The sequence below is a fragment of the Anthonomus grandis genome, chromosome 4 (genome assembly GCF_022605725.1).
Source record: "Anthonomus grandis grandis chromosome 4, icAntGran1.3, whole genome shotgun sequence".
Classification (NCBI taxonomy): Eukaryota; Metazoa; Arthropoda; class Insecta; order Coleoptera; family Curculionidae; genus Anthonomus; species Anthonomus grandis.
This window is the reverse complement of record NC_065549.1, coordinates 8941069-8968816: the sequence shown is the minus strand read 5'-3', so window position 1 is coordinate 8968816 and position 27748 is coordinate 8941069. Positions and strand designations below refer to the sequence as shown.

The 27748-nt window shown below is 33.5% G+C and overlaps 2 protein-coding genes across 2 annotated transcripts in view; both read right to left on the bottom strand.

Annotated features, from left to right (window-relative positions):
• LOC126735281 (calpain-C) overlaps window positions 1-19338 on the bottom strand; it is a 38539-nt gene extending 19201 nt beyond the window's left edge. The window contains exons 1-3 of the mRNA XM_050439228.1: window positions 19048-19338; window positions 4209-4349; window positions 3452-3521 (exon numbers count right to left, since the gene is read on the bottom strand). Coding sequence (XP_050295185.1) covers window positions 3452-3521; window positions 4209-4346 — 208 coding nt within the window. The 5' untranslated portion in view covers window positions 4347-4349; window positions 19048-19338. The remainder of the gene's footprint in view (window positions 1-3451; window positions 3522-4208; window positions 4350-19047) is intronic.
• Window positions 19339-22569: 3231 nt separating this feature from the next.
• LOC126735365 (myosin-9) lies at window positions 22570-27306 on the bottom strand. Its single transcript, XM_050439333.1, has 19 exons — window positions 27111-27306; window positions 26757-27053; window positions 26503-26701; window positions 26123-26448; window positions 25965-26066; window positions 25849-25909; window positions 25692-25789; window positions 25441-25594; window positions 25126-25313; window positions 24987-25069; window positions 24755-24884; window positions 24558-24704; window positions 24035-24508; window positions 23830-23976; window positions 23561-23740; window positions 23372-23500; window positions 23214-23319; window positions 22836-23155; window positions 22570-22780 (listed from the first exon to the last, which is right to left on the bottom strand). Exons 1-19 carry the CDS (start codon window positions 27114-27116, stop codon window positions 22670-22672), a joined length of 3258 nt encoding a protein of 1085 aa, XP_050295290.1. The 5' UTR covers window positions 27117-27306; the 3' UTR covers window positions 22570-22669.
• Window positions 27307-27748: the final 442 nt, after the last annotated feature.

Sequence of the window (27748 nt, the reverse complement as noted above, 5' to 3'; positions counted from 1 at the left end):
GTTACATGTTTCGCCCGACTAGGGCATCATCAGGCCATAACATTCACAAAACACCTAAAGCATAAATATTGTAAGCTTTGTTTATTTATACCTTAGGTGTTTTGTTAATGTTATGGTCTGATGATGCCCTAGTCGGGCGAAACATGTAATCTTTAATATGTGAATGCCTGTTGGATGCCTTGGAGAGGGAATGTCAGATGGATGTGATTTATACAGACTTCTCCAAGGCTTTTGATAGAGTCGATCACAGAATCTTGCAGGAGAAACTTAGAGTGTTTGGTTTCTCCAATCATATAGTTGCTAGGTTCACAAGCTTCTCGTCAGGCCGGACTCAGCAGGTTAGATTGGGTAGTGCTAGATCCAGTAATATCAATGTATGTTCTGGTGTACCTCAGGGTGGACACTGCTCACCATTGCTCTTTAACATTTTCATTAATGATATAGCTACATGTTTTGAAAATAGTGCCTTTTTATTGTTTGCAGATGACCTGAAATTTTATAGAGTAATCCAGACTCCCAAAGACCAAATTTTGTTACAGAATGACCTGAATAGGCTAAATGATTGGTGTGTCAACAATATCTTATTCTTAAACATAAAGAAATGTAATTATATTAGTTTTCACAAAAGAAGTAAAAAAGTTGTAACATCATACAATATAGAGGGAAGCCCTGTTCAGTATTCTGATACAATCAAGGATCTTGGCATTTATTTTGACGATCATTTAAATTTTAATATACACATAAATAATATAGTGGTTAGGTCCTCCAGGGTTCTGGGTTTTGTTCTACGTAACTGTAGAGAGCTATCAGTCGAGACCTGTAAGAGAGAGTACATGTCTTTGGTGGTTTCTTTATTGGAGTATGGCTCAATGATATGGTCCCCCTATTACATGAACAGCTGTCTGGCCCTTGAAAGGATGCAGAATAAGTTTTTAAGATTTTGTCTATTTAAATTAAATTTGGAAATACCGAACGATCATGTTTATGATGATGCACGGGAAGTGCTGGCTATGACAACATTGAGAGAAAGACGTATTCGTGGTGATTTAATGTCCCCTCAAGACTCTTGAGAAGAAACCGACTATTTGTTTTGTCTTTTCACAGTACCAACTATGCCACTCACTCCCCTATCGAAAGAACCTTAAATATTATCAACCATGAGGATATTGAAGTTGTGGGCATTGGCTTGCCTAGTTTTAGGAATCAAATTAGAGAGATTGTGTAAACTCTTCTGTTGATTTTATGTTGGTTTGCCTGTAAAAACATATTTGTATTTTAGCTATTTTTAGTTAAAATACTAGGTTAGGTGTAACTATTGAACTTTGTAAATTTTTTTTTGTAATGGGGTTGATCCCGTCTATTAATTAAATAAATATTTCCTATATGAACATTTTCTGTAGCTTATGAACTCTGTGAATTAGAAGTCACTTTATGAGCCATGATCTAAGACCAAGGACAGTATGTAAACACTATTACTCTTGAATACACTTTCTGGTGCCACTGGAACACTCTTTAAAGTATTTTTCAATTTTTTAGGGAAATTCATTAAATTATTGGATGAATTAAAGCAGTGAAGTCCAAAGATAAAATGTTCATCAATTTTCAAGCAGGATAATTTAAAAACCATTATAGGCAGACTTATGAAATTTTCGTTAGAAGTTAAAGTGTTTTCTACAAAATAATTTTATGTAAAAATATTTTTTAAAGCTCACGAACTCTCTAAGTTCGAAGTTATTTTGTGAGCCATGGAGAGTGTAAACACTATGAGTCTTAAATACACTTTTGAGTGCAAACTGTTTAAAATATTTTTCAGTTTTTTAAAGAAAATCATCGAAGGGATGTTCAGGGTGGACCACGTAAAAAAAACTAATTTTTAGCCCAAGTATTTGATAAGTTAAAGCAGTTAGGTCCAAAGAAAAAAATTTCATAAATTTTCAAGCAGGATAATTTGAAAATCATTAGAGGCAGCCTCATGAAATTTTTGCTAGAACTTAAAGCATTTCTTGCCAAATAATTTCATGTATAAACATTTTTTGTAGCCTAATACCTCTGTGAGTTCGAAGTCATTTTATGAGCCGCTGGTATACTCTTTACACTATTTTTAAGGGAAATTATCGAAGGGAAGTTGAGGATGGACCTCGTATAAAATACTAATTTTTAGCCCAATTATTTGATGAATTAAAGCAGTTAGGTCCAAAGAATAATTTTCATCAATTTTCAACTTCCAAGCAGGATAATTTGAAAACTATTTTAGAAAAACTCATGAAATTTTCGTTAGAAGTTAAAATGCTTCTTATAAAATAAGTTAATGTACAAAAATTTTTTTTATCTTACGAATTCTCCGAGTTAGAGGTCATTTCGTGAGCCATGGTCCAAGACCAAGGACAGTGTAAACACTATGAGTCTAAATTCACTTTTGAGTGCCACTGGAAAACTGTTTCAAATATTTTTCAGTTTTTTAAGGGAAATCATCGAAGGGATGTTGAGGATAGATCACGTATAGAAACACTAATTTTTAGCTCAAGTATTTGATGAATTAAAAGTGTTAGGCCCCAACATTTTTTTTCATCAATTTTCAACTTTCAAGCAAGATAATTTAAAAACTATTCTAGGCAGACTTATGAAATTTTTATTAGAAGGTAAAGATATTTTCACAAAATCATTTCATATACAAACGTTTTTTATAGCTCAAGAACTCTCTGAGTTAGAAGCCTTTTTTATGAGCTATAGTCCAAGATCAAGGACAGTGCAAACACTATCAGTCTTAAATACACTTTTGAGTGCCACTGGAACATTCTTTAAAATATTTTTCCGTTTTTCAAGAGAAATCATCGAAGAGGATGGAGTACGTATATAAAATGAATCTTTAGCTCAAGTATTTGATGCATTCGAGCAGTTCTAGCTGAGGTAGGTTCGAGAAAAATAATTTTCAACTTTTAACCAGGATAATTTAAAAACTATTCCAGGGACATCTGTAAATTTTTCTTTAAAAATTAGAGTATTTCTTACAAACTCATTTCATACACGGAAATTTTTTGTAGCTCAAAAACTCTCTGAGATAAAAGCTATTTTGTGAGCCATGGTTTAAAACTTAGGTGCCAACATCGTGTGCATTAAGTCAAGATGACTTCTTGACACAATTTTTTTTACAATTACAAAAGTTTATATAATAAAAAACTCACTTATACACAACGTACCTGTAAATAATCAATATTAATGAGTGCGTTAGCATTCCAACACTGTTTGCAAGTCCTGCCCAACTCGCGCTTACAGGAAATTGGGTTAGTCATGCAGGATGTGACAAAATATCGGTTTTATACACACCAAAGTGTGCAATGAATAAACAATATGATTTTTCAGGTCAACAACCAACAATAAACAATCATAAAAACTGTTACTTATTGGTTTTTAATTTAAATTCAGTCAGGTCTCGCCCGTTAGAGGTACTCACCCATTTTTCCTGGACTAATATCGAACTGCGCAGGTCCATCTTGAATAAATCCTGGTCTAGGGCATAAATCCTAAAAAAAAATCACAATTTTATCAATGTCAAATCCCGCTTCTGATTCGATTAAAACTACCCAAATTTGAAACTTAATTATTATCTTAGTTTAAAAACCGTATGGCACGGGACACTACTGCGGTCCATTGGCCTTGCCATTCGCCATAATCCCTCTCTAAAGACAATATAAGTGTCGTCGACCCACGCAAGAAAAAAAAAGCGAAATGGTTATGTTAAAACCAAAAGTGAATCGACTCACTGGCCACATGGTACGCCCACCTATATTTTACCATCTTGTCCACACTAATGTCCGCAAATGGAATGGAAGCAAACATATCATTATCGAATGCAGTGAAGAGGAGCTAAGCTGGTCTTCAGAAATACTTCTTAAGACCTTAATAGGTAAGAAAAATATAAAATATCAACAAAAATGTATAATATATATCGAATGCTACTCCGCTCCGTTAGTTTTGAATAATAAATAATAGCGAAACTGGTTTTTCTCATAGGAAGGAAAAAAAATTAGAGGAGCATGCAAAACCGCAGATGTAGATAGATGCCGCGGCGCGAATTCCTATAGCAGTACCCGAAGTCTTCTTGTAAATTCTTCATAAATATTTACAGTTTTAAGCGGTTGATGGGTTTATTAAGAAAAATTTACTTAAGAAGTGCATTGTTCTATCAAACAGTTAAGAAGCTTACTTACCGTAGGTCTTTTCCATGCGAATTGAAAGGGGGGCGTCTGATGGTAAAATACGGAAGCCTGTGTGGCTGGAAAGTCTGGATCTTCCCAAAGTTCGCCGCGTTTTAGGCAGGCCCTTCGTATTCGTTCGTATTCGCTCATTCCCTGGAAATTTAGTAACATTTGATTAAAATTAAAATATTCATAATTTGTCACTTTAAACAAATAATTATCGGAAGTTTTTAGTTCAAAATAGTATTTTCGATAAGGTTTTCTTCGGGCAATTAAGGGAATTTATTGATATTTTTTGTTATAACTGTTGCTTTGTTTGCGTGCATTGTTTCTTCTAGGTAGTCGAAGTAATTTTTAATGTTTTTAGGGACAGATCATTAGTGCATTAAATGTCAGTTGTCAAGAATGTCACCGATAGAATTATATTAATAATTTAAATCAAAAAATGATTTTTTTTAATAGTTGTTCTAATTAATTTAAAAAAACTTCAAGCGTCTTAGTCCAGCCCTAATTACAGTATCATAAATCAATCAATGACGCTGACAGATAATCAATAACGGACGTTTAATGCAACATCAGTTGTCAAGGATATATTATACTAATATTTAATTGAAAAATTATATTGTTTAAATTAGGTATTTCCTGATTAATTATTTAATTAAAAAACTCTTCAAAATATCTCAGTTTGGCTCTAATTACAGTGTCACCTGTCAGAAGTCAAGCAACAACATTGATAGATAATTGGTGCATTTAATGTCAGTTGTCAAGGAGGAACGATAGAATTGTATTAATATTTTAAATATATATTTTTTTAAATTAATTAAAAAAAATCAAAATTTCTCTTCAGTCCGGCCCTAATACAGTGTTGACGAATAATCAACGCATTAAATTTGACATTTGTTAATAATGTGAACGATTGTTGAGTTGTATTTGTATAAGAATTGTACTAATGTTTTATTTGAAAAATTAATTAAAAAACAGTGTAATTAATTTTACAAAAAAAAAATTGTCCAAATTACCTTCTTAGTCCGGGCCCAGTTACAGTGTCACCTGTCAGCAGTCAATCAGACAAATGCATCAAACATCAGCTGTCAAGAACTTAAAAATCAGAGTTGTTCTTGGAATAATTAAAAATAATTACATTATTGTTTAACTTGAAACTAAAAAATTTGTTTGTGTAAATGAATACCATTCAAAATGATGAAAATTCAAACAAATATCTCCTCAGGCTCATCCTGACCTGTCAGAAGTCATTCAACGACATTGATGCATGACATTAAACGTCAATTGTCAGAAGCATAAACGTCAGAGTTGTCACTTTTCAGAAGTCAATCAATTAAGAGATCAAATGTCAGTTGTCAATTCTACTAATTTTTCAAGTCAGAAATGTTTTTTTACTTAAGGTAAAAAATATTTTTTTAAGATGGTTATAGAACAAATCAACAATACTTTCACTGCCTACTAGTTATAACATTTTCAAATTTGTTTTCCAGGCAATTGAGATCATTTGCTAAGATTTATTAAAGACCCAAGAAAATCGCTAAAAAATTAAATATTTCTAATTTCCTTTTGATGGTGTAGTTTTTGTTTCTCAATTAACTGCCTGGACAAAATGAAAAAAAAAAATTCCGAGTAGGTAGAATTTATGTTTCATTTCATCCAGACAGTTGAAAATGCCATATGTCTTCACCTGAGTTAAAGGAATAAGATTTTTTTTCCAGGCAGTTAAAGTCATTATCAGGGTATCACCATCTGGAATAAAAATTATTTCTTTAAGGCAGTTGAAGAAAAAAATAACAATATTTTAACTGCCTAAGCAGTAATCAGTAAAAACATTTTCAAAAGTTTCTTTTTCCAACTACCTGGACGAACAAAGAATTGTTTGTTTTCTCAGGTAGGTGAATTCATGTTTCATTTTGTCCAGGCACTTGAAATTTTCCAGGCATTTAATTTTTTTTCCAGGCAGTTAAAGTCATTTTCAGGGTCTGCTTACTAAATAACGTATAAAAAACGTCTGTTAGTAAATTGAGATCATTTGGTAATGTTTCTATTTTTAATATAAAATATACAGTAGGTATCACCTAAAGGAAATAAACTCCATAATAAATAAATAGGGACATTTTCGAAAAAACGCTCAGACAGGTCAATTAGTATTTTTACTATGTCCTATACCAATTTTTAACTCTTTCAAAGATATTAATGCTAATCGACAAAATTGCCACTATTGGTCTAAAGAAAATCCTTACTGGATAACAGAAGAACATACCCAACACCTTGAAAGGTAAATGTTAGGGCAGGAATTGTTGGATATCATATCATAAGTCCCTTGTTTATCGAATGGTGATAATTATTTAACACAATTATTTATCAAATCAATGTCTGGCAGTACCTCAACCGAATATTTCCAAATCGGTGGATAGGGCGATGAGGACCGATGGAATGGCCAGCACGATCCCCTGATATGACATAATTAGACTTTTTTTATGGGAATACATCAAAAATATTATATATAGAACTAAACCCCTCGACTTAGCTGACCTAAAAAGACAAATAACGGCTGCAATTAGTTTAGTCACGCCTGAGATGTTGATGATTTTCTATATTATTAATCAAATAATTTTCTTTGTTTTTAATGTAAATTTTTGCAAGAAAGTTGACAACACGTAATATCTCTGAAACAGTTCAAAATTGGTATAGGACATTGTACATGAAGTATGTCTACAATATTCTGAAGAATGCAAAAATTGAGTTATGTAGATACGTCTAAAATAAAAAGTTTTTATTAACCACTGTTACATGATACAGCCTGTATATATTTTTTTCATTAAAAAAAATAGGGAAGTAAAAATATAATTTAGGACTTATATGGTGTATAGAAACAGCCTTTATAAACTGTTATTTTAACGCAAAATCTCCCAGCCCATCACAATAAACAACCAAAGCGGAATCGAGGACAGACCATAACGACCTGATGAAAATACAACATCGGGTATATCAGGTGGATTCACCTTCTTGTCTACTGTTATTTATTTAAAAAAAAAAGTGTAACAGCAATACAGTGGCACAATAGTGGCTTTTTATGACCTGCTTTGAAACCTGATACTGTCTGGGTTGTTCCAAGACGTGATAAGAATATACGTTAAAGTACGCGTGTAATATATGACCAAATTCAGGAAACCTTAATTGTTTTACAAAATAGAATTAATATATAACGTAAAACTTTGTTATTTGCATTTGTAAGTATACAATACCTTAAAATAAACATAGATAGATATTATATACCGGTTAATTTAACTATAAACGTAAGTAGAACATAAACATGATTTATATCTTTTGTAGTGTGATTAAACGCCAAGTTTATACCGCACTTAAACCGTCAGCTGTAGTACACTTTCATTTTGCACCGTAACAGAAACTATTATTGTTTATTTTGGTTTTTATTGCATTGGATTAAATATGATTTTTAAATTATAACTTTCAATTAAGTCAAATAAGATCAGAACAAAGTAATTAAAATAGATCGTTAGGTATTTAAATATATATTTACGTAATATCTAAGTTATTGTTTTGAATTTCCCATATTTATCAAAACGAAGAACACTAAGGTAAATTTTACAATTAGGAAAAATGTTGAAACAGAAAAATCCTAATACTTAACATATTCACAGTAGATTCTTTTATTATTATGCAAACGGAAGAAGAAGTTATGTGCCATTCTATTTAAAAAAAAGGCAGTTCTTCCTATAGTTATATCATAATTCAACTGTAAGTCATTGTTTTTCTCTGCATTTTGATTGTAAGTGCTGTATTTTCAGTGCATCATTCCTCAGTTTCCAGAAGTTACCAGGGAAAAAAAGATTTATTTTATTTCGTCCAGGCAGTCCAGCAGTGCCTAAAAAATACAGTGTCTGGAAAAAACCTTTTGAAAAATGTGTAATTAATTACTGGTAAACATTAAAAGTATTGTTGAATTCTTCGTCTTTTCTTTCTTTCTTTCTTCCCTGGCTGTACAACTTCAGGTGAGTTTTAGCCGCATCCACTATCCATGTCCTCTGATTCTGAGCCTCCACTTCCCACTGCTACACTCCCATCCTAGACAAATCTGGTGCGACAGCATCTTTCCATCTTTTTCTCGCTCCCAAGGAATACTGTCTTTATCAATCTGTGGTTTTCCGATCTTACTACATGTACCCATATTATTCGGACTAAGTCTGCACTGCCATATACATTGCCGCAAATTTATCATGGTGGCGTCTTCTCTACACTCCTGTTGTTTGATCAAACATTTCTTTAAACATAACTTTTCTATGGAAGAGAATTCTTCATCGACTGCCTTAAAAAAATTATTCCAGTACGATGACGCCTAGAAAAAGAATTTATTCCTTCAACATAAGTAAAGCCACATGGGATAGTCAACTTCCTGGTCGAAATAAAACAATGAATTCTTTAGTTTTTCTAATTGGAAGCGATTTTAATGCTATGGAGTTCAAAATATTATTGAAGACAAAAGAGGAGAGTTCCTAGCAGAATGGAGGATGACATCATAATTATTCAAAACAGGAGCGACGTTACAACTTATGTACAGGGAAGCAGCGAATCCTATATCGACTTACTTTTAGAAGAAAAAACTTAGCTATCATTAATGCATTATGTGCAAAATCAGGACAAGCTGGAATGGAAAACAATAATACACAAAAGAAAAGAAAGGGCTGGCGATTCAAAAAAAGAAAAAATAAACCTAGTGTTCACAGAGATCTCCAAACAACTTGAAAATAGGCAGCAATCGTTTGAGAGCGCTAAATGCTATCAAATGCCTGTAATGTTCCCTAATGGTGGACACCAGAAGTAGCAGAGGCCAGAAACAGGTGTATACGTGGCAAAAGAATTATGACCAGGGTAAACAAGGTTAACGTTGATATACAGAAAAGAACTACCTCTGAGATGTACAGACAGGATCGAAATGCATTAAAAAGGGCTATAGAAGATGCAAAAAAGGCTGCTTGGAAGAAAACTGTTGAACCCAACCAATTTCTGTGGTCACCTTCTTGAAGTAATACATCCAGTAGTTATAAGAAGGAATCCTACTTACAAAATGCTGTTAAACTATCATAAGAAAGTTGCTTGGTCGGATAATAATATCGATCTTAATGGTCTAACTCTGTCATGTTACCAGGTTCTAAATGCTAAAAACCTTAAATGTCAAAAAAGGTGCAGGTCCCGATAACATTGCTACCATTTTTCTAAAAAATACTGCAAGTCTAATACCCGATCCTCTTACACATATTTATATTCTTTTAATAAAAGAAGGGGAATTCCTAGCGCCTAGATGGAAAACTTCGATGATTGTCCCAATATACAAAGGAGAAGTTAAGAGAGATGTTACTAATTATAGGCCCATAAGTAAATCTATAGTGGCTAAGCTTTTTGAAAGGTTAATTTACGATTACTTTTTCAATCTTTCAAAAAATATTATTGGTGTAGAGCAGCATGGATTTTACAAGGGAAGATCTATTGACACTAACCTTTTTGTTTTGATAGAGTATCTTCATAGGCATATGGATAACCGGTCTCAGGTCGACATCTACACTGACTTCAGTAAAGCATTTGACAAGATTAGCCATAATATTCTCCTGGCTCGACTCGCAGACATCAGACACAGATGGGTGAAATATTATATTAAAAAAGATCCATGTACGTCTCACTTCAAGGATTTTGTTCTAAGCCTTTTATTCTATCATCTGGTGTTCCACAGGGCTACCATTTAGGACCCCTTTTTTATTATATACATTAATAATAAAAAATCTTGTTTACGTTACACTCAATTTCTATTATACGCCGATAATCTTAAAATCTACCGTACAATATTTAACATCGCCGACTGCCCTAAAATCCAAAGTGATCTGGATCGACTACGAGCCTACTATGATAAAAATAGTATCTTTCTTAACATTAAAAAATGTATAACCTTTTCAAGAAATAAAAATAAAATAAATTATCAATATAAATTTAATGATATTTGCTTACCTAAAGTGAATTACGTACGCGATTTGGGAATTACATTGGACTCTAAACTGATTTTTGACATTCATATTGATCTAATTGATCTAAAATCTCAGAATCTTCTAGATTGCTGGGTTATATTTTTCATAAATGTGAAATCTTTTCTAGTTCTCGAGCTATTAAATGTTTATTTAATACATTTATTCTTGGCAAATTGAACTTATGGAAGAATTATATGGAACCCTAGGTATGGAATTTACATTGATCGATTAGAGAGCATCCAAAACAAATTTTTAAGATTTCTTTCTTTTAAAACCCGCTTCGATTCATATCAATATTTCAATTCAAGAGCATTTTGGCGTGATTTCACTTTTCGACAGACGTTTGATAACTGAGGTTTCGTTTTTATATAAAGTAATGAATTGTCAGCTGAACACTCCTCCTATTTTGTCTCCATTTTTGTCTTTTTAAATTTAACATTCCTCAAGTCAACATCAGATCGAGCGAATTATTTTTTATTCCATTCAGGAAAACAAATCATGGCCAGAACTCTCCATTATGTAGAATAACAAAAAGTTATAATTTGTACTGCCGTTCATTAGACGTTTTTAACATGTCACTTAGTACAGTCAAAAATACTTTAAAATTAAATATTGTTTTTGAAAGTTTATGAGGCTAATGTAGAAATTTAGCATTAGAGAGTTGCTTTTTTTAAGTATATTCTTTATATTCAAATTATTTTGATTTATGTACTTAACCATTTAGTCTTTATATTATTCTTAATAAAATAGTATATTTAAGTTAGTTAAGATAAGTTTGTGGATACTTTTTTGGGCTTGTAGCCTGTTGTATCCCTATATGGTCACCAAATAAATATATAAGTATATAAAGACAGGATCCATGGAATTAATAAACTTATATTCAGTAGCCTATTGCCTTATTCTTACTTTTTTTTTATAAAGGTAAACTAATCTAGACTCTACTATTAAACTCTTTCTAAGATCCTCCCATATCCGAGTCGACCTCCATCGCGAACAAATAATGCGGTTTCATTGACCCCGAAGTAAGAATAGTTTATAACGCATTTTTATCGTGCTGTATATATAAACCCACTTTTCTTTTTTTTTCCACCGATAAAGTCGGTTTACCTTCATTTTACCATAAATAAAAAATATAAAAATCCGTAGGCCTGAAACCTGTTTACCTCCCGAACGCATTTGTTGGTATAAATTAGTTCCTATTTCTTTAATATACAGTATGGTAGCTTTAACTGGAATAAATTAGAGGTTTGAGAAGAACCTGTATGTTTTTAATAATTGGAATATTTACAAAATCCGTTTAAGATGCCACACTGTACATTTAATGAATGCTTGCGTGTTCATAAGAATCGTGGCTAAGTCGCGGTTTTATTCAGAATACTAATGTCATAATTATTATATTAGAATGACTCCTAGTATTGTTAACGGCGTAATAAATTTATAGGATAAATGTGAGGAAAAGAGTTAATAGATCAGAATAATAGCATAATAGAAACTGGAAACATAGACGATCACTATAAAATTTTGCTTTTCATCTGTAGTCAGTCTAAATACGTCAGAAAGTGAAAAAAATGCACTTTTGGCCCATAAATCTTATCTTATTATCAAGAAAAGTCCCACGTTTCTCAAAATGGCAATCGCACCTATCATCACAAACTAAATGTAACATAATAGAAAACCGAGTCGGTTCAGTTAAGCTAACAAAAATAATTTTGCATTTTGTATACCAACACAATTAATGAATAATGTTTAATTATGTGCAAATTTCGGAAGTTTTAATTCATTTTAATCTTGTGGGTTACTAAAACGTACAGTTATTTAGTACTGGCCCAGTTTCAATTAAATAATAACCAGATTTTATATTAGTTTTTTAAGATTTGTTGGGCGCCAAAAATATTAATTAACCTATTTTTTCTTTCATAAAAAAGATGATTACTTAGTAGACATAATTTTTTTTAAATGGCTTTTTTTGCACAGGATTTCCAGTCATTACTGAATCTATTTACAATCGAAATTTTACGGTTTTTTCTTTAAACTGTAACGAATCCAACCGTAACACTGAAGTTGACAATAATTTAACGGTAAAAAAGCCATTGTTAATACAGTATTAACCTTCTAAAACAAGGTTTTCTCATTTTAATTCAATAAACATTTTTTCATGCTATATAACTATAAAAAAAGTAAACAGAGATTCCAACTTTCTTTTTAACACGCCTTTCAGACCGCTGTTGCCTAAAAATTACATAATACGAGTGAATGGTAGGTATATACCATTACATAGTTCGTCTGAAACCTGATGTATGTACGCATATATAAAATATACGTACGGTATTATACCTAAAGCTTATTCGACCCATATATTAACCCAATTTAGTTTAGGATGTCGCGATTTCAACAGGCAATTAAGCAAGAAACTTCCGCAGTATTAATATGTAAAGTTTCGTTATTTTATTATACTTGTGATTCACCTTGCATTCTGCAATATTATATATGCAATATGAATTGCTAATTGAATATTGTTGCAGCACTATTTTTAATACTAAATAATGTTAACCTTGTCAGAAATATTTTATTTTGTGTGGATTTATTAAATGGTTTTTAGGAATCCACAATGCGATAAAAGTAAAAGCAAGATTATGCGTTTAAAGTAATTTAGGAGATATTGCTATTTGTAATTATAAGAGAACTTCAAAGTGTGTTGAAACATTAAGGTGCATATTTTCCTAGTTACCTCCGTTAATATTGAGTTGACGATAATTAATAAAGAATTGATAGTTGTACAGAATTGAATTTGCTATAAGGAACCTTGATTTAAGAGATATTTCTATATTCTCTTCTAAAATAATTCATAGGAGTATTTGGCTTTTAAGGTGAATATTTTACTACATATCTCCGTTCAAATTGATTTGTTGATAATCATAAGAAATTCAAAGTTGTACAAACTTGAATTTCTTATAACCAACTTATATGGAAAGTGTCCATAGGAAGCATGGTGTAAAAGATATTGCTATCCACCAGTATAGTGTAATTCAAAGGAGTATTTGGCCCATATTTTGTTACATATCTCAGTTAATATTGATTCGACGATTTTCATTTGGAGGAAATTGGATTTTCTATGAGAAATTTTTATAAAAAATTATTATAGGAAGCCTACTTGAGAGAAATTCCTATTTACATTTATAAGAGAACTTGAAAGTGTGATGGATGATTAAGGTGCATATTTCGCTAATGTATCTCCGTTAATATTGATTTGATGATAATCAACAAACTATTCTATAGTTGTAAAAAATAAATGATTTAAGAAATATTCCTTTATAAAAAACTTCAAAGGAATATTTGGTCATTAAGGTGTATATTTCGCTAAATATATCCGTTATTATGAATATGACATTCAATAAGATATTGCTATATAACATCGAATATAAATAAATACTAAAAAACAGGAAAATCAAGATATTCTTTATCACCAATCTCAACCATAATAAGCAAGCAAAAATCAAATAATACCTACGTATTAAATATACCAGATATTCTATTTTATAAGCTAAAACGGCATGTTTCTTCGTGGTGCTGCCGTAGATCTATTAGAGCCGATCATTGACCTCTTTGTTAATCATTTTCTGCTGCTCTGGAGGTGTTCACAGTTTATTGCCGACTACGCTATATTGCCAGTTCGATTATATCTATTCATTAACTTTTCTTATTTGCTATAATGGCATTTATAATGTATATCCTATCTTCAGTTGGGGATAATGATATATTATTTTCATGCCTATGTATGTAGGTATTTATGTATATCGTCGGGGTCGTTCTTCTATCTACGGTAGCATATATGTATATACATGTTAATGACCATTATATACTTTAAAAAAACAACATAACCCATTTAGCAGGAGTAGCCCTAGGGCTAGACTTCGTCACTATTTTCCATGTATAATTAACTACAGGGTGTTCATTTGAAAACTTCCCACCACGGATTTATGGAAAATTACTGTTTAAAAAAAAACGCCGAAATACGTCAAAAGATTTGTCAAGGGGGACAACTAAAATTAATTCACTTCTTTCACCCTCTGCCCCCCAGGGTCATCCCCTTAAAAATTTTAAATGGCAAGGGGTATCGAGTAATAGCTTGTTTAAAAGGTCTTTCGAAGTCTTTTATTTTGACGTTTGATTTTTTTAAATCGGTCCATTCGTTTTCGAGAAAATTAGAAAAATCTTTGTTTATCTTAATTTCTTCAGATAGAAAACAAAAACATGAAAATATCAGTTTTTATTTCAATAAGTGTTCAAAATGTTGCCCGTTTTTGGCCAAACAATGATATAGGCGATGTTCAAGTTCCTGACGGACATTTCCAATTCGCTTAGATACCATTCTGGATCTACTGATTCTACTTCAAAGAGTCCACCCTGGGTGTATTTATTTATATCCAGGGAGCGTTTGACAAAATAACCTTCCGAAAAACCAGTCAGTTACTAAACACTAAAAATACCCCAAATACGTATATTTTATCTTAATTTGCAAATACTTTTGGAACTCTTTGCGTTCCAGCGAACATGGTTCTGGATATCGATATCCGCCTGAATAATAACTTCCACCATACAGTAACCTTTGCAGACGACTTAAGAAGTAAATTTGATAATCCTTTTTAAACGAATGCAAGCGGCTCTTAATCAGAATATTTTAAAACGAGGCAAGGGAGGTAATATAGTGAGGTCAGAAGTACACAGCTGCTCCTACCTATTAAATTTCCCTGGATTCCTGGACAAATTTAGTAAGGAGAAAGAGATGTTCTTGTCTAAAATACAGGAAAACGTCTGGAATAAAAGGACTACCGCGTTTCAACAAAAATGAAGGATAAATGGGATGTAACCATAATCAGAGCATTGAAGAAAGAAGCGCTTGTTTAGACATAGCAAACTTAATAAGAAAGAAATTATCACAATGAACGAATTCCAAGCAGAGTTTATTTTCCAAGTCTTTATAGAGCTGAGAGTTTCCAGTTTATTATTCTGATTTCTCGATGGTGTTAACTAAGTTCTTTTCAAAAGTAAAATCAATTTATTACTGTTTCAAACCTCTGCTTAAACAAGGCCCTGCTGAATCGCATATCGTACTGGACTGCTCAACTCCGAGGTATTGCGAAGCTCTTAAACAAGCTCAGGAAATAGGAATGAAAAGGACTATTATAGCTACCTAATTACATCAATGGTACAGTTTGTATTAAATTTATTAATGTAATCCCTAATAATATTGAATATTTAGGACTTGGATAGTGTTGATTTGTACCAACACAACTGCCTTCTGTTTGGTAGGTAGGTACCGGAAAACAGGCAAATCGTACGTGATTGGAACTACGTTTCGATTGATACAAATAATAAGAAAGGAGACTTTACTATTGCTCAATATAGGGCAACTTCGTATGATAGATTCAATTGTAATCCAATATGATTTTTTTGAGAGGAAAAGAGAAGGATCCATCGTTACAATAAAGAGAAAAACCATGTTACAGCTTCTAGAATTTTTCCAAGATAGTTCTTTCAATTGTTATACTATGAAAACCACTCCTAAGTTTTCACTAAGATTAATGCCGGTGTTTACGATGTCGGAATGGCATTTCTAAAGGCCATAGAGTGATTGATTATAATAGGATCATGACTAGGGTTAATTCAAATGGTTCATACGTTGTTCAAAGTAAATTCATTTTGATTAAAAACTTTTACATAAGATGTTTCTGCATGTCTTTTCTATTGCATTGCTACTGTCAGCTTCTTCAGAGCATCACCTACTTACTACACTCCTATGGATTAATAAATCATTTTGGATTAGTGACAATAATTAAACAAATAATGACATTAGGGCTTCAATCCTATTAACCACACCGACCATTGACAAATAAGTACAAAAATTATCATTATTCCGTTTACGCTTGCATAGATTGCGTGCTTAAGGATCTCAAGGAAGTGTTCTCAGGCAAACCGCATGGACGACCGATATTCCGGCCTGGGAGAAGTGGCTACAGATAAACCGCATGAATGTGTAATTGACTATACACTTAAACTCAATCAATTTTAACTAAGTAACGAATAAATTGAAACATAAGTAGGCAGACGGAATAATGGCAATGCCTGTATTTAATGTGAGATGGCGGGATGAAGTATGGGCTACCTGGGCGTGTGAATGTAAAGCAGAATGGGTTAGAGTAACTTGCAAATTATAGAGAAATGATGTGCGGAATATTCCCTATCCCATAACCCCTAAGAGATGGTGCTATTCACTAAAAAGCAAAAAGTAAAATCCCGTCTGGCATCCACACAAAGTAAAGTACGTCGGTGTGGTACTCGATAGTAAACTAAAATGAACAGGCAAAACCTGGGGATTCTTCCCCAAGGTAGTTAGGTGGACCTATCATGAGAGCTATGCTAATACTAACATGAGCTTCTATAGAAAAAATCAACTTTTACGAAACTACCCTCATATGGAATAGGATATGGAAAAAGCTTTCGACAGTGTAAGACACTGTACAAATTTGAAATCCTTTTGAGACCTAGATGTCTCTACTTATCTATTTAATTTAATTCAATCTGAATGAATTGAATTAACAGTATGTTAAATTTAAGGGATCAAAGCCATGTGTCTTTAGAAGTGTCTCAGATTTTGGTTCCAATGTTGAACATCTTTTCTGACGGCCATCAATGGTATTATTTGCAACATTAAAGATGTGAAAGGTCTTTTACTTGCTGACGAACTTAAATGCTTTTTACAGATTGACTCATTTGAAAATTATCAAATTTTACAAAATCACTTCTGTTATGTTGCACTTGAAGCAACTTAAATGTAGATAATATTGAATTAGTGTTTATACCTTTGGGATGTTCTTGAAGTGCGTGTATTGAAGGAAGTTGGAGAAACAAGGTGTGAGGTAGGAGGATAATTTTCTCATGTACAATGTTTAAAATACGAATTAAGAACACTCCTGAGAATGTTTTGTTTAGGAGTATCGGCGCACAAACCTCTACAAAAGCTCACCAATATAAACTGTGCCATTACATCGGATAGAGATCTGTAGTCTGTTTTTTTAATTAGTCATGTTGTTATTCGACTCAATTTTAAATGCCTTGATATAAAATATTTTTTAGTTTTTATTGTCCTAACTTTATCTGTAACTGGCTTTTAGTAGCTGCTGATGCTTGTGCAATAAATAAATAAATAAAATTATGCGATGGCATTCGAATGATAATTTTTAAAAAGTCATTGTGAGTTTTTCAAAGGATTAGAACAATTATTAATTTTCAATCATGCAGTGAAATAAAGCGAATCAAGCAAGAAAATTAAATTAAAGAAACTAACATATACTGATTTATGTTTATTTTTAAATTGAGTTGTTTTAATCACTAGTCGAATTACTAGAAAAGTAACATGGGGGCAAAGCCATAGGCCGCAAAATTGTAATTTTAATTACTTCAAATTAAGTTCATTGTAATTTAATTTTAATTTGAGTTAAATAAAATTAATTTTGTTTTTTTATAAATAAAAAACAAAACCGTAAATTTACAAATGCAATCATTAAGTTTGAAATTTTTTTGTCAAAATAAGGGCAGCAACATGAAGCAAGGGTATATACAAATAGTAATTTGATTCAACTAAAGTTTATTCTAATGTTATCTTAATTTAAGTTAAATAAAATTAATTGACATTAAATTTAGTTAAGTAACTTTTATAAATGAAAAACAGATTCTCGTATACACAAAGCAGTCATTGAGTTTAGTTTGTTTTCCCGAAATTAAAGCGGCAACATCGAGGGTGGCATTTTAATTTGATTTAACTAAATTAAGTTTATTCTAATTTAATTTAAATAAAATTAATTATTATTAAATTTAGTTCAAATCTGTTTTTTTTTATAAATAAAAAAATACGTGTTATAATTATCAAATCCAATCATTAAGGTTCATATTTTTTGTCGAAATAAGAACGGTACCAAGGGTCAAGGACATAGGGCTGCAAAATTTTAATTTGATTTAATTAAAATTAAGTTTTTTCTAATTTAATTTCAAAATAAAATTAATTATTATGAAATTTAGTTCAACTTTTTTCTTATACATGGCAACATGGAGCAAGGTCATTTACAAATTTTAATTTGATTTAATTAAAATTAAATTTTTTCTTATTTAAATTAAATTAAATTAATTAGTATTAAATTTAGTTAAATTATATATTTTATAAATAATGTACAAGACCACGAAATAACAAATGCAATAATTGAGTTTGATTTTTTTATCGAAATAAGGTCGGTTATGGGGCAAGTGCGTAGAGCGGCAAATTTTTAATTTGGATTAATTAAAATTAAATTTAGTCAAATTCTATTTTAAAAAAATAAAAAATAAAACCACGAATTACCAATAGCAATTATTGAATTTGATTTTTTTTATCGAAATAAGAACGACGACTTCTAATTTACTTAAGGGTGGCTAATAAAATATTTAAATAAAATCATTAAAAAGACGCAAAAGAACAAAAGAGCTAATTAATTAAAAAAAGAACTAAGTAGATCCCAAATTTTTAATTAGATTATATGTATCTTTTTCACTAACAAATAAGTAGTTTTTTATTAAATCAAGTGAAACTTTTGTTCTTTGTACTCAAATTAAATCTCTTTGAGAAAAAAGATTTTTTCATATTTTTTTATTTTCTTGTTTTTTTTAGATACACCTGCCTAAGGATTTTAGCCCATTCACTTTTTAACATTATCTGATTTTTAATTTAAAAACTTTAAGTTTTGCGCACTCTAATAATCAACATACAACATTTAACTTACTGTATCTTTAATTTCCTTTTATATCCAACAGTGTATATTATCAGCAATGAACAACAACAATACGTATTATCCAATAACAATCACGTTCACATGTGGTACTACTGTCCAAAAACGCATTTCCCGCCCCAATAAAATACAATATTACGTTTTCATTTTGGCGCACTTCAAAAAGAAATCATAACCTAAATACTAGCGCGTGTACAAAAGAGTTTCACTTTGTTTCGTATATGGGTATGAAGTACCGTCAGTACTGCACGGTACCAACGCGACTGAATCGAGAAATCTGAAAGAAAAGCAGCACCTATCGGTATGCCGGTACCACTTCTTTTACTGCCGCTCTTTTATGTATCTTTATTATTGGGTCTTTGGACGTACAGCATTGCAGTGATGGCAGTAATAGTCTTTGAAATATAAAGCGAGTAATCAATTGTTTAAGTAGTTATTGTTAGTTAGACAACTTTTGAAACTCCACCATTTTGTTAAAGTAAATATTCAATCTCTTTTTTATCAAATGGTAGTCACGCCCAAATTTTTCAGCTAACAATGCATCAGATTTTCCTCAAATTTGAAAATTATCTCAGAAAAATAGTTATTGTTCCAACTTGGCGGTTTAATGTTGAGTGTGGCGCCATCGATTTGAATTGCAAGAACTATATGATGTGATTTGCCTGAGTTAGCGGGAAATTTGAATTTAATTTTTTTTACCATTGGGCACGGTACAAGAAGATAATTGGAATTGAAACCAGGGCTAGAAAGCGACACATTGAACTATTCTAAAAGGGAGTGTATGTAAAAGAAGGAGAAATTGCTTGAATATCAAAAAATTCAAAAACCAATTCTTATTAAAGGTGTATATCAGAAACGGTGGTATTAACAAGTCGTGTTTAGAGGGATATATTCTCAATTTTGACATTGAGAGCTTTTAAAATGCCAATTATCAACTCAGCATCCCATTATCAAAGTTTTTGCCAAATTTGCTTGGGTGTAATAGCCACAGCAATGCCTCTGATTCAGGACTTATTAAAAAACTTGTCTTGACCTGACATCAGTTGGCAATCGCAGTCTGGAGAGATAGCGTGTAGCTGGAAAGGTTGCTTCAGGTACCGTTTAGAAAACCAGGAATCAAGAGCATAGAGATAATGCTATTTATTCTCTAGGACTATAACCGAGAGAGCAAATAGTAGAGGTTTTAGGACCGTATGAAATTTTCCAATATCTTAACATTTTGTTGATGGTATTTATCTCGAAAGCAGCAAGGAGGTAGAGAATCACTATCAAAAGAATCATTGACTGTGATACATCTACTGTTGGCGGAAAATTTAAATTTGATTATTTTTCCTGCTATTGGACATGGTCCAAGAAGATACATGGAATTGCTACCAGTGCTGGAAAGCGGCATATTGAACTATTTTTTAAGGGAAGTGTACGCAAAGGAAGGAGAAATTGCTTGAATATCAAGAAATGCATAAACCAAATTCTTATTAAAGATGTGTATAAGGAACAGTGGAGTCAGTGGACTATGATATTGCATTATTGAACTTTTCATCTGAGCATACATTATCAAAGTTCTTGTCTAAATTTGCGTTCGAGTTTCTATTTTTGATATCAACCTCACGATTAAAACTACATTCTGCAAACAGATTAGCATTTATTTTTACAAATATAACAGAGTATAAAATATAACGGTTCATTACAGTTTTTTTTTTAATTTTCTTAAATTAAGATGTTTTTATTTACAATTACAACTCTCTGATTGCTTCAGGTCATATAGGTGTATTATAAACACAGTGCCTCTGTAATACCAGCATGATTGACTAAATAAATATCTGACGAAATTGATTTACCTTTTCAGTTCCAGTGACCCTAATTCCTGTTTTGAAGATGGACTTAGATGGCGCCACTAGTCATTCCGAACTTGCACTGATTACGGAATAAATAAATTATTATTTATCATATAATACCGTACAATATAGACAATGATGAGAGACAATGACAGAGAAAATGATTACTGTTTTAATTAACAAAACCATAATTTCATAAAAATTCTCAAAAATTATTTAAGAATTAACAAAAACCATTTACTAAAGAAATTACCTGCAATTTTTACACTGACAGCTTTTAGTCCCTAAGATCCCAATTTGTATATCCTCCTTATCTCAAGCGCTATCTCTGTTGAGGTTGGCAACCACTATTGCAAAGTTTTTTCTCTGTTGGGCTCGATGTGTCAAGGTATTACCATCCATATTTATCCAGTCTCTTATGTATCTCGTTTTTCCTTCCAGGATTAATTGTAGTCCCAGAAAACTTTTTTCCTTGACGTTTGTTATGTGAAGACATTCTAGTTAAACCGTCTGCATTTGTTGTTCTGGTGGTCCAGGTTATACGGAGCATTCGCCTGTACATCTATAATTAAGGAGATATATTTGATATAGGCACATTTATATCAAAGGAGTATAGTTTCCGAATTTTTTTTTGATTCACCGCCTATGCCTAACTGTCATATAAGAGCAGGGACCACACGTGGTACTGTAGAGTTCTTAGCCTCACCTGGAGAGATAAACCTGGATTGCACAGTATATTTCTCATTTTCAAAAAACCTGCTATAGCTATTTCTATTTTTCGTAGTTCAGCTGACGACTTATTTCCCTGTCAAAGTATAAGTAACATTCTGGAGGTTAGCTGTAAATATTATGGACTAAAAAACCATGGTCTTAGTCTTTGTCGATTCAGCTCGAATCCATTCTCAAACTTTCATCAGTTAGAGTGATTATCAATGTCTGCAGTTGTTCTTCAGATTTTCCCTATAGTGTCGTTTGCGTACCTTATGATGTTGATTATGATACCGTTTATTTTTGCTCCTTCTGGTCTCTCAAATGATTGTTTAACTATATACTCCACATATACACTAAATAGTAAGGCGGATATAAGGCAAACTCCCTTTTTGATATTAATGTAACCATACTGACAATGCCGCGACTATACCAGCAGTTCTTCGTAATTTCGGATGACGAAAGTGGTCAAACCGCACGACATCTCTGGAGACAAGTGGAAGATTAACGAATCTTCCGAAACCATGGTCTGCCGAGTATATAAGAAGCTGTGTCGCCGCTGAGAAATTAGTTGACAGTTCGTAAACGTAAGTGATCGTGTTTACTAGTGCGTAAAATAAATAAGTTGACTGTTTTTATGCATCGAGTGTTTTAATTCACACTTCACCTATGGTAAAAAGGATACAATATGATAATTATTTTTGAAAAAGTTGTGAACGCAAAACGGAGGTGGAGGATTACTATTAAAAGAATAATTACTTAAAGGGTGGTAATCGTAAAGGGGTGTGTACCCAAAAAGCAATTAGAAAAAAAATCCCAAACCAATAATGACAAAATCGCAATTTTTTAAAACCGACACAAACAAATATTTGATAATCATAAACCTTGCAGTGGACTCCAAGTACGAGGCGTGGATGCAAATTTATCATTGACATTCTTCCAAACAAACAAGATAAAAATGAGACTCATCCAAAACCTGTAAAAAAAATAAACTTTTAATTATTTATGAAAAAAAAAAGGTTAAACTTTATTTTCTATTAAACCGACACAAGTATACGCAGGTTAGACCCAATTTAATACTCCGCAGAGCAACAACAAGGATCAGCCTTCGGCTCGGCCTTCCGATCTCCAGAGTTCAACTCAGACGGCGTCAAATACGAGTTTTTCATAAAGTTCACGTGCCCCTAAAGAGTTAAAAGTAATTCACCAAAAACCACAAGACAAACCCAAAAATTCCACCTGAAGATTCCTAATTCTCATCTGCGCATCGTCAAAGTTCTCGTTTAAATTCCTAATCTGCGCTTGCATCTTCTCCCTGATCTGATCCCGATCTTTTTCCGCAGCCTTGGCGGCAGCCTTCGTCTGCGCGAGTTGCCGCTCGAGATCGTTGATCTGGTTCTGTTGCGACTTGCGCACGATCTCGCAACGATCCTTGATGCGCGCCACCTGACGCGCAGACTCTTCGCGAACATTTTCGAGCTGCGCCTCAAGTTGCGCGATTTCATGCAGTTTTTCGTTTGCCAGACGTTCGTTTTCGTCTGCTAACTCCTTGGTACGATCTGTGAATAAAAAACGCCAATCAAGCGGGAAAATGATTATTTTATGGTGGTTATTCACCAATTTCGATAAGTAAGTCGTCATTTTCGTTTTTGCTTTCGGTTAGAGCTTGCTCCAGATCTTTGATCTTTTGGGCCATTTGCTCCTTTTCGCCTGCCCCAGCCGCCTAAATATTTTTCCATTAATAGTCGATAGAGTAGAATTACTTTAACAAGTACCTTGTCTGAGTCAGCCAGAGCCATTTCATCCAAATATTCTTGGAGCTTGTCTTTGTACGTCTGCAACTCTCTAGCAAGGGATTCATTGTTCCTCTCTGCTAAGAGGTGCATTTGTTGGGCTTCTTGTAACTGTATGCAAAATCCAAAATATTAGACATCTATACCTTAACAAAAGATAAGCACATTTACCTTTACTTGGGTTGCTTTTAAGATATCAGGCAACGGTGCCAATTCTTGCAACTTCTCCTGAAACTGGTTCTTAACTCGCACAATCTCCAAGTTTACCTGTTCACTGACCCTGTTGTTCTCTAGACGCATAATCTCAATTTGGCGCCGTTGCTCTTCTACGGTTTGAATTGCTTCCAGATACTACAATTTAAAAAAATCACAATTTGTACAAAGCATCTAATCTCATCCACTCTCCAATTTGGGACACCCTGTACGTTTGAAATAATCACCTTATTTCTATAATCATTTAACTGGCCCTGTATATCTTCCACTAGAGCCCTCAGCTCCTCCAGTTCATCCTGTGCCTGCCGGTAAAGTTCTTTATGCACCTTCAACTGCTGCTGCAGATCAATCAATTGCTCCTTAGATCCTACACCCTTGAAACCATATCAACCCATTAAGCACAATCCGTATATTCATTCAAAAAAATATTACTTTATCACCATCCCCTCTCAGATCCTTCAACTTCTTCTCCAGCTCCTTCACTTTCAACTCCAACTTTGTCCTAGTTTCCTCCGCCTTCTCCGCCAACTCCTTCAACTTCTCATTGTCCGCCCTCAAGCCTGCCACCTCCGTAAGCTTCGCCTTAAAATCCTCTTGCAATCTGCTATACTTCTCCTTGAGCTCTTTGTATTGCTGATCTTCCCCTGAGGCCTCCGGGGGACAACAGGGTGGTGGTGGTGGTCGCATAAAACATGGCGGTCTGGGGCATGGTGGATAACCACAGGGGGGTGGGGGATAAGGGCAGGAGGACATCGGAGGACAAGGAGAAGGCATTCCGCCCGGACATGGAACTGGTATCGCCAACATTCTTCGGTGGTGTTCCAAGTGTTCCCGTTCCTTTTGGACCTCGAGCAGCTCTTGTTGGATCATTCTCACTTCTTGTTCGACATCAACAATTTGTTTTTCCTACAAGGGTTGTAAAGTGAGTTGAATAATATTGATTAAAAATTCTTACCAGTTGGTTGGTGGTATTGGAGTATTCTTGCAGTCGGTTCTCGACGTCTGCGGGGCAAATGCCTCTGCCAGGACCGCAGGAACCGCCGCCTCCCCGCGTTGGTGAGTTGCTCCTCGAGTTCTTCGGACATGATGGATTAGGACAAGCCTAAAGGAGATTTAAATTAAAGATTTTCCAACATCTATTCTGGGGTTCACCTGTAGCTTTTCGTTTAGAGCGGCATTTTCTTGGTAAACCATTTTCATTTCATTCTGCAGGCAGCACAGTTGACGCTGAAGACTGTCGACGGTTTGATCCTTGTTGCGCAAGTCCGACTGTAGTTGGTATCTGGGATATTTTGACGATAATTTGACTTTGTTATTTGTGAATTTTGAAAATAATGTGACGTGAGTGACAAGCAAGATGAGGTTAGCAAATGCTGCTACTCACCTGGTACCTTCAAGGTTGACATTTTCACATACCAGTTTCTCTTGTAAGTTGTAACTTTCGTTTAGTTTTTGGGCCATTGGACCCTAAAGTATGCAAGAATCAGTTGGTTTTAGTAACTTTATGAGTAATGGTGAATTACAAGATTATTTCTTCCTTTGGAAGGGCTTCTGGACCTGCATCTCTCCTTGTTATCGGTGCACAAGACGATTTTTGGCATGTATTCGTCTTGTCGTCCGCATACCAACATTTTCGGCAGGATATCCTCGGCGTGTTTGGTTTGCAATGGAGGCTGAATCGGCACCATTTTATCAAACAAATTTGCCTGACCTATATATTAAATTGTTAAATAAAATACTTTTTGGATTATATGGCAACAATGCCAGCACGAGTCGTGACGAGGTCACTGTCGTATAAATACACCGTTGCCATATGTTGCTCGAAGTAGCAAAGCTACCCAAAAGAGCCTGGATCCGTTTGGTCTTCTCCTCAAACAACATCATTTGCGTTTTCAATTCCTTATTTTTGTCCTCCAGTTCCTTGGCTTCTGCTTCTGTCATTTTTTCCTTTTGCAAAAGTTCGCCCACGCGATTTTTCAATTCTGTTATGACCTAAAAAAATATTGAGATACACTGTACTTACTTTAAGGCCTGACGAGACTCTAAATAGGACGAAACACTTTTCATCTGAATTTTAAACGTAAAGTACCTTAGCGGTGGCTTTGGCCTGCTTCTCAGCTTCCTCCAGCTCCTTCAGCACCGCAGCATCAATAGCCGGATCGAATTTAAATACGGAATCACCGGCAGCTACAACCACAATAAGCGTACCACAAAAACTCTTTATTGTATCAGGATAACAAACTCACCTTCTGCAGCTACTGGTCCATGCGGCTCAGTTACATTTAAAAGATCTTCCTCATCACCTTCCTGCAATTGTTAGAAAATCAATTACACTTAAATATCACCGCATCTCACAAATGACCTCCAGAGTCTCCATCATCTCCTGGTTCTCCTCTGCTACTTTCTGAAGCTCCTCTGAAGCTTGCTGGATCATTTCCTCGACATCTTTAAGCTCGTCATCGCTCTAATAAGTATAGAATTACTAAAAAAATCGCTGTTTTTTTAAATATTTAAACTGACATATTCGTTTTCCATTTCAGACTGGAACTCCGATTCCATTTCTTCGCCAGCGAACTCCTCCGCCATCCTGTATATGGATTCTAAAGCTGCCCTGGCACTGACTAAATTGTCTTCTTCTGAACTGGAATCGTTTTGGTTCAGCAGTTTGTCTGGAACTTGTAACCTCGGACTAAAATTTTCTTCTTCAGGTTCCTCTAGTAAGGGTTCCTTAATATCTAAGGGGATTGACTTATTGAGGTGTTGGTCCTGTTGCTCCGCTTCTTCCGGTAAAGGAAGCTTGTGTACTCTGACTGGATGGTCCTTAGAAGCTTCCTGGGATCTCTCGTCTGAATCAAGAATTATTTATAAATATACTTAAAGGATCTTATGGAAATTTTAACCTTCTGGTTGTAATTCTTCCAAAGGAGAGAAGAAATCTTTGCCTTCACTATCACTTTCGCTTTCTACGGTGACTTCTTTCGAAAAAAGCTCGTTAACAGACGAAGACTGTTGATCAACTAATTTTTTTAGTTTAACTGAAGAGAAGTCCTCTTGGTGCTCACAACGATGATGGGATGCCTTGGTAAAGATGGATCTCGGCTAAAATTTATAAAGTTTCACTAAAAAAAAAGCATTCAGTGTTAGTTGAACGTACCTTTTTAACCTTTAAAAGTGAGCTTCTGTCCAGATAAAGTTCCTTGATGATATCCAAAGATGAGGAGTAATTTCGCAATGATTTACGAAAACAGGTATCAGCGTCTCCGGTTGGTTGAACGGGTGTTCCAAAGGCCTTATTGTAACTTTGCAGAAAAGCCAAATTTTTCACGATAAGGGGATTGCTGGCTATCTTCTTCTTGGCCCTTAATTCGAGGAACCTGCGGTCCACCTCCTTGTCTAACCTCTCGATTTGGCTTAAAAGGCTTTTTTCTGAAACTGTGAATTTTTGCCGATTCTAAAAAGTAACAATTTTTAAACTGACAGGGAATGCTAAAAACGTCATCGTTTTTACCTTCATTATCAGATGGTCTGGATATTTTTAATTTTTCCTTCTTCTGCTGGCTTGTCTTGTGGTTTGGGAGTAATGTAGGCAAAGGAATATGAAAATAACTTTTATACAACTTATGTAAATAATATAATATATCACAAGTATAGAGAAAATGCACAAAAAAAATTGTAAAAGTTGCAATTGACGATCTGTGTCGATAAACATATAAAGGTGAATATGACAAACCATCTGCAAAGGTTTTAAATACAAGGTGGTCAAAGATTGACGGCCAAAGAATGTTTGAAGTTTTCTAAAAACTAAATGGAAGTTAAATTGAGAAATTGTGGGAAAATTCAAATTTAATTTGAATACTATCAAAAGCCTCTGAATCAAACGAAATTTGCTCCTAAAAACATGAGAAAAAAAATCGAATTTCCGGATAGTCAAAAATGACTTTTAATTAAAAATTATGTTCAATTCCTGGAAAACCAGAAAGTACGTCAGCGAGACAAAAAAAATACTCAAATTGCTTGGAAAACATAAAAAATTATCTCAATTACGTCAATTATATAAGCATTTATTTTCAATTTTTAAAACACTTAAAATCTCCGAAACCAGATCAAAATTGTCTCTACAAGCTTGGACCAATAGCAACTTTTAAT

Coding starts and splice junctions, on each gene's coding strand:
- LOC126735365 (XM_050439333.1), bottom strand. Junction 25,910..25,964: donor AGATGATGGAGACTCTGGAG/GTCATTTGTGAG, acceptor TAACAATTGCAG/GAAGGTGATGAGGAAGATCT. Junction 25,070..25,125: donor CCAAAGGAAGAAATAATCTT/GTAATTCACCAT, acceptor TGCATACTTTAG/GGTCCAATGGCCCAAAAACT.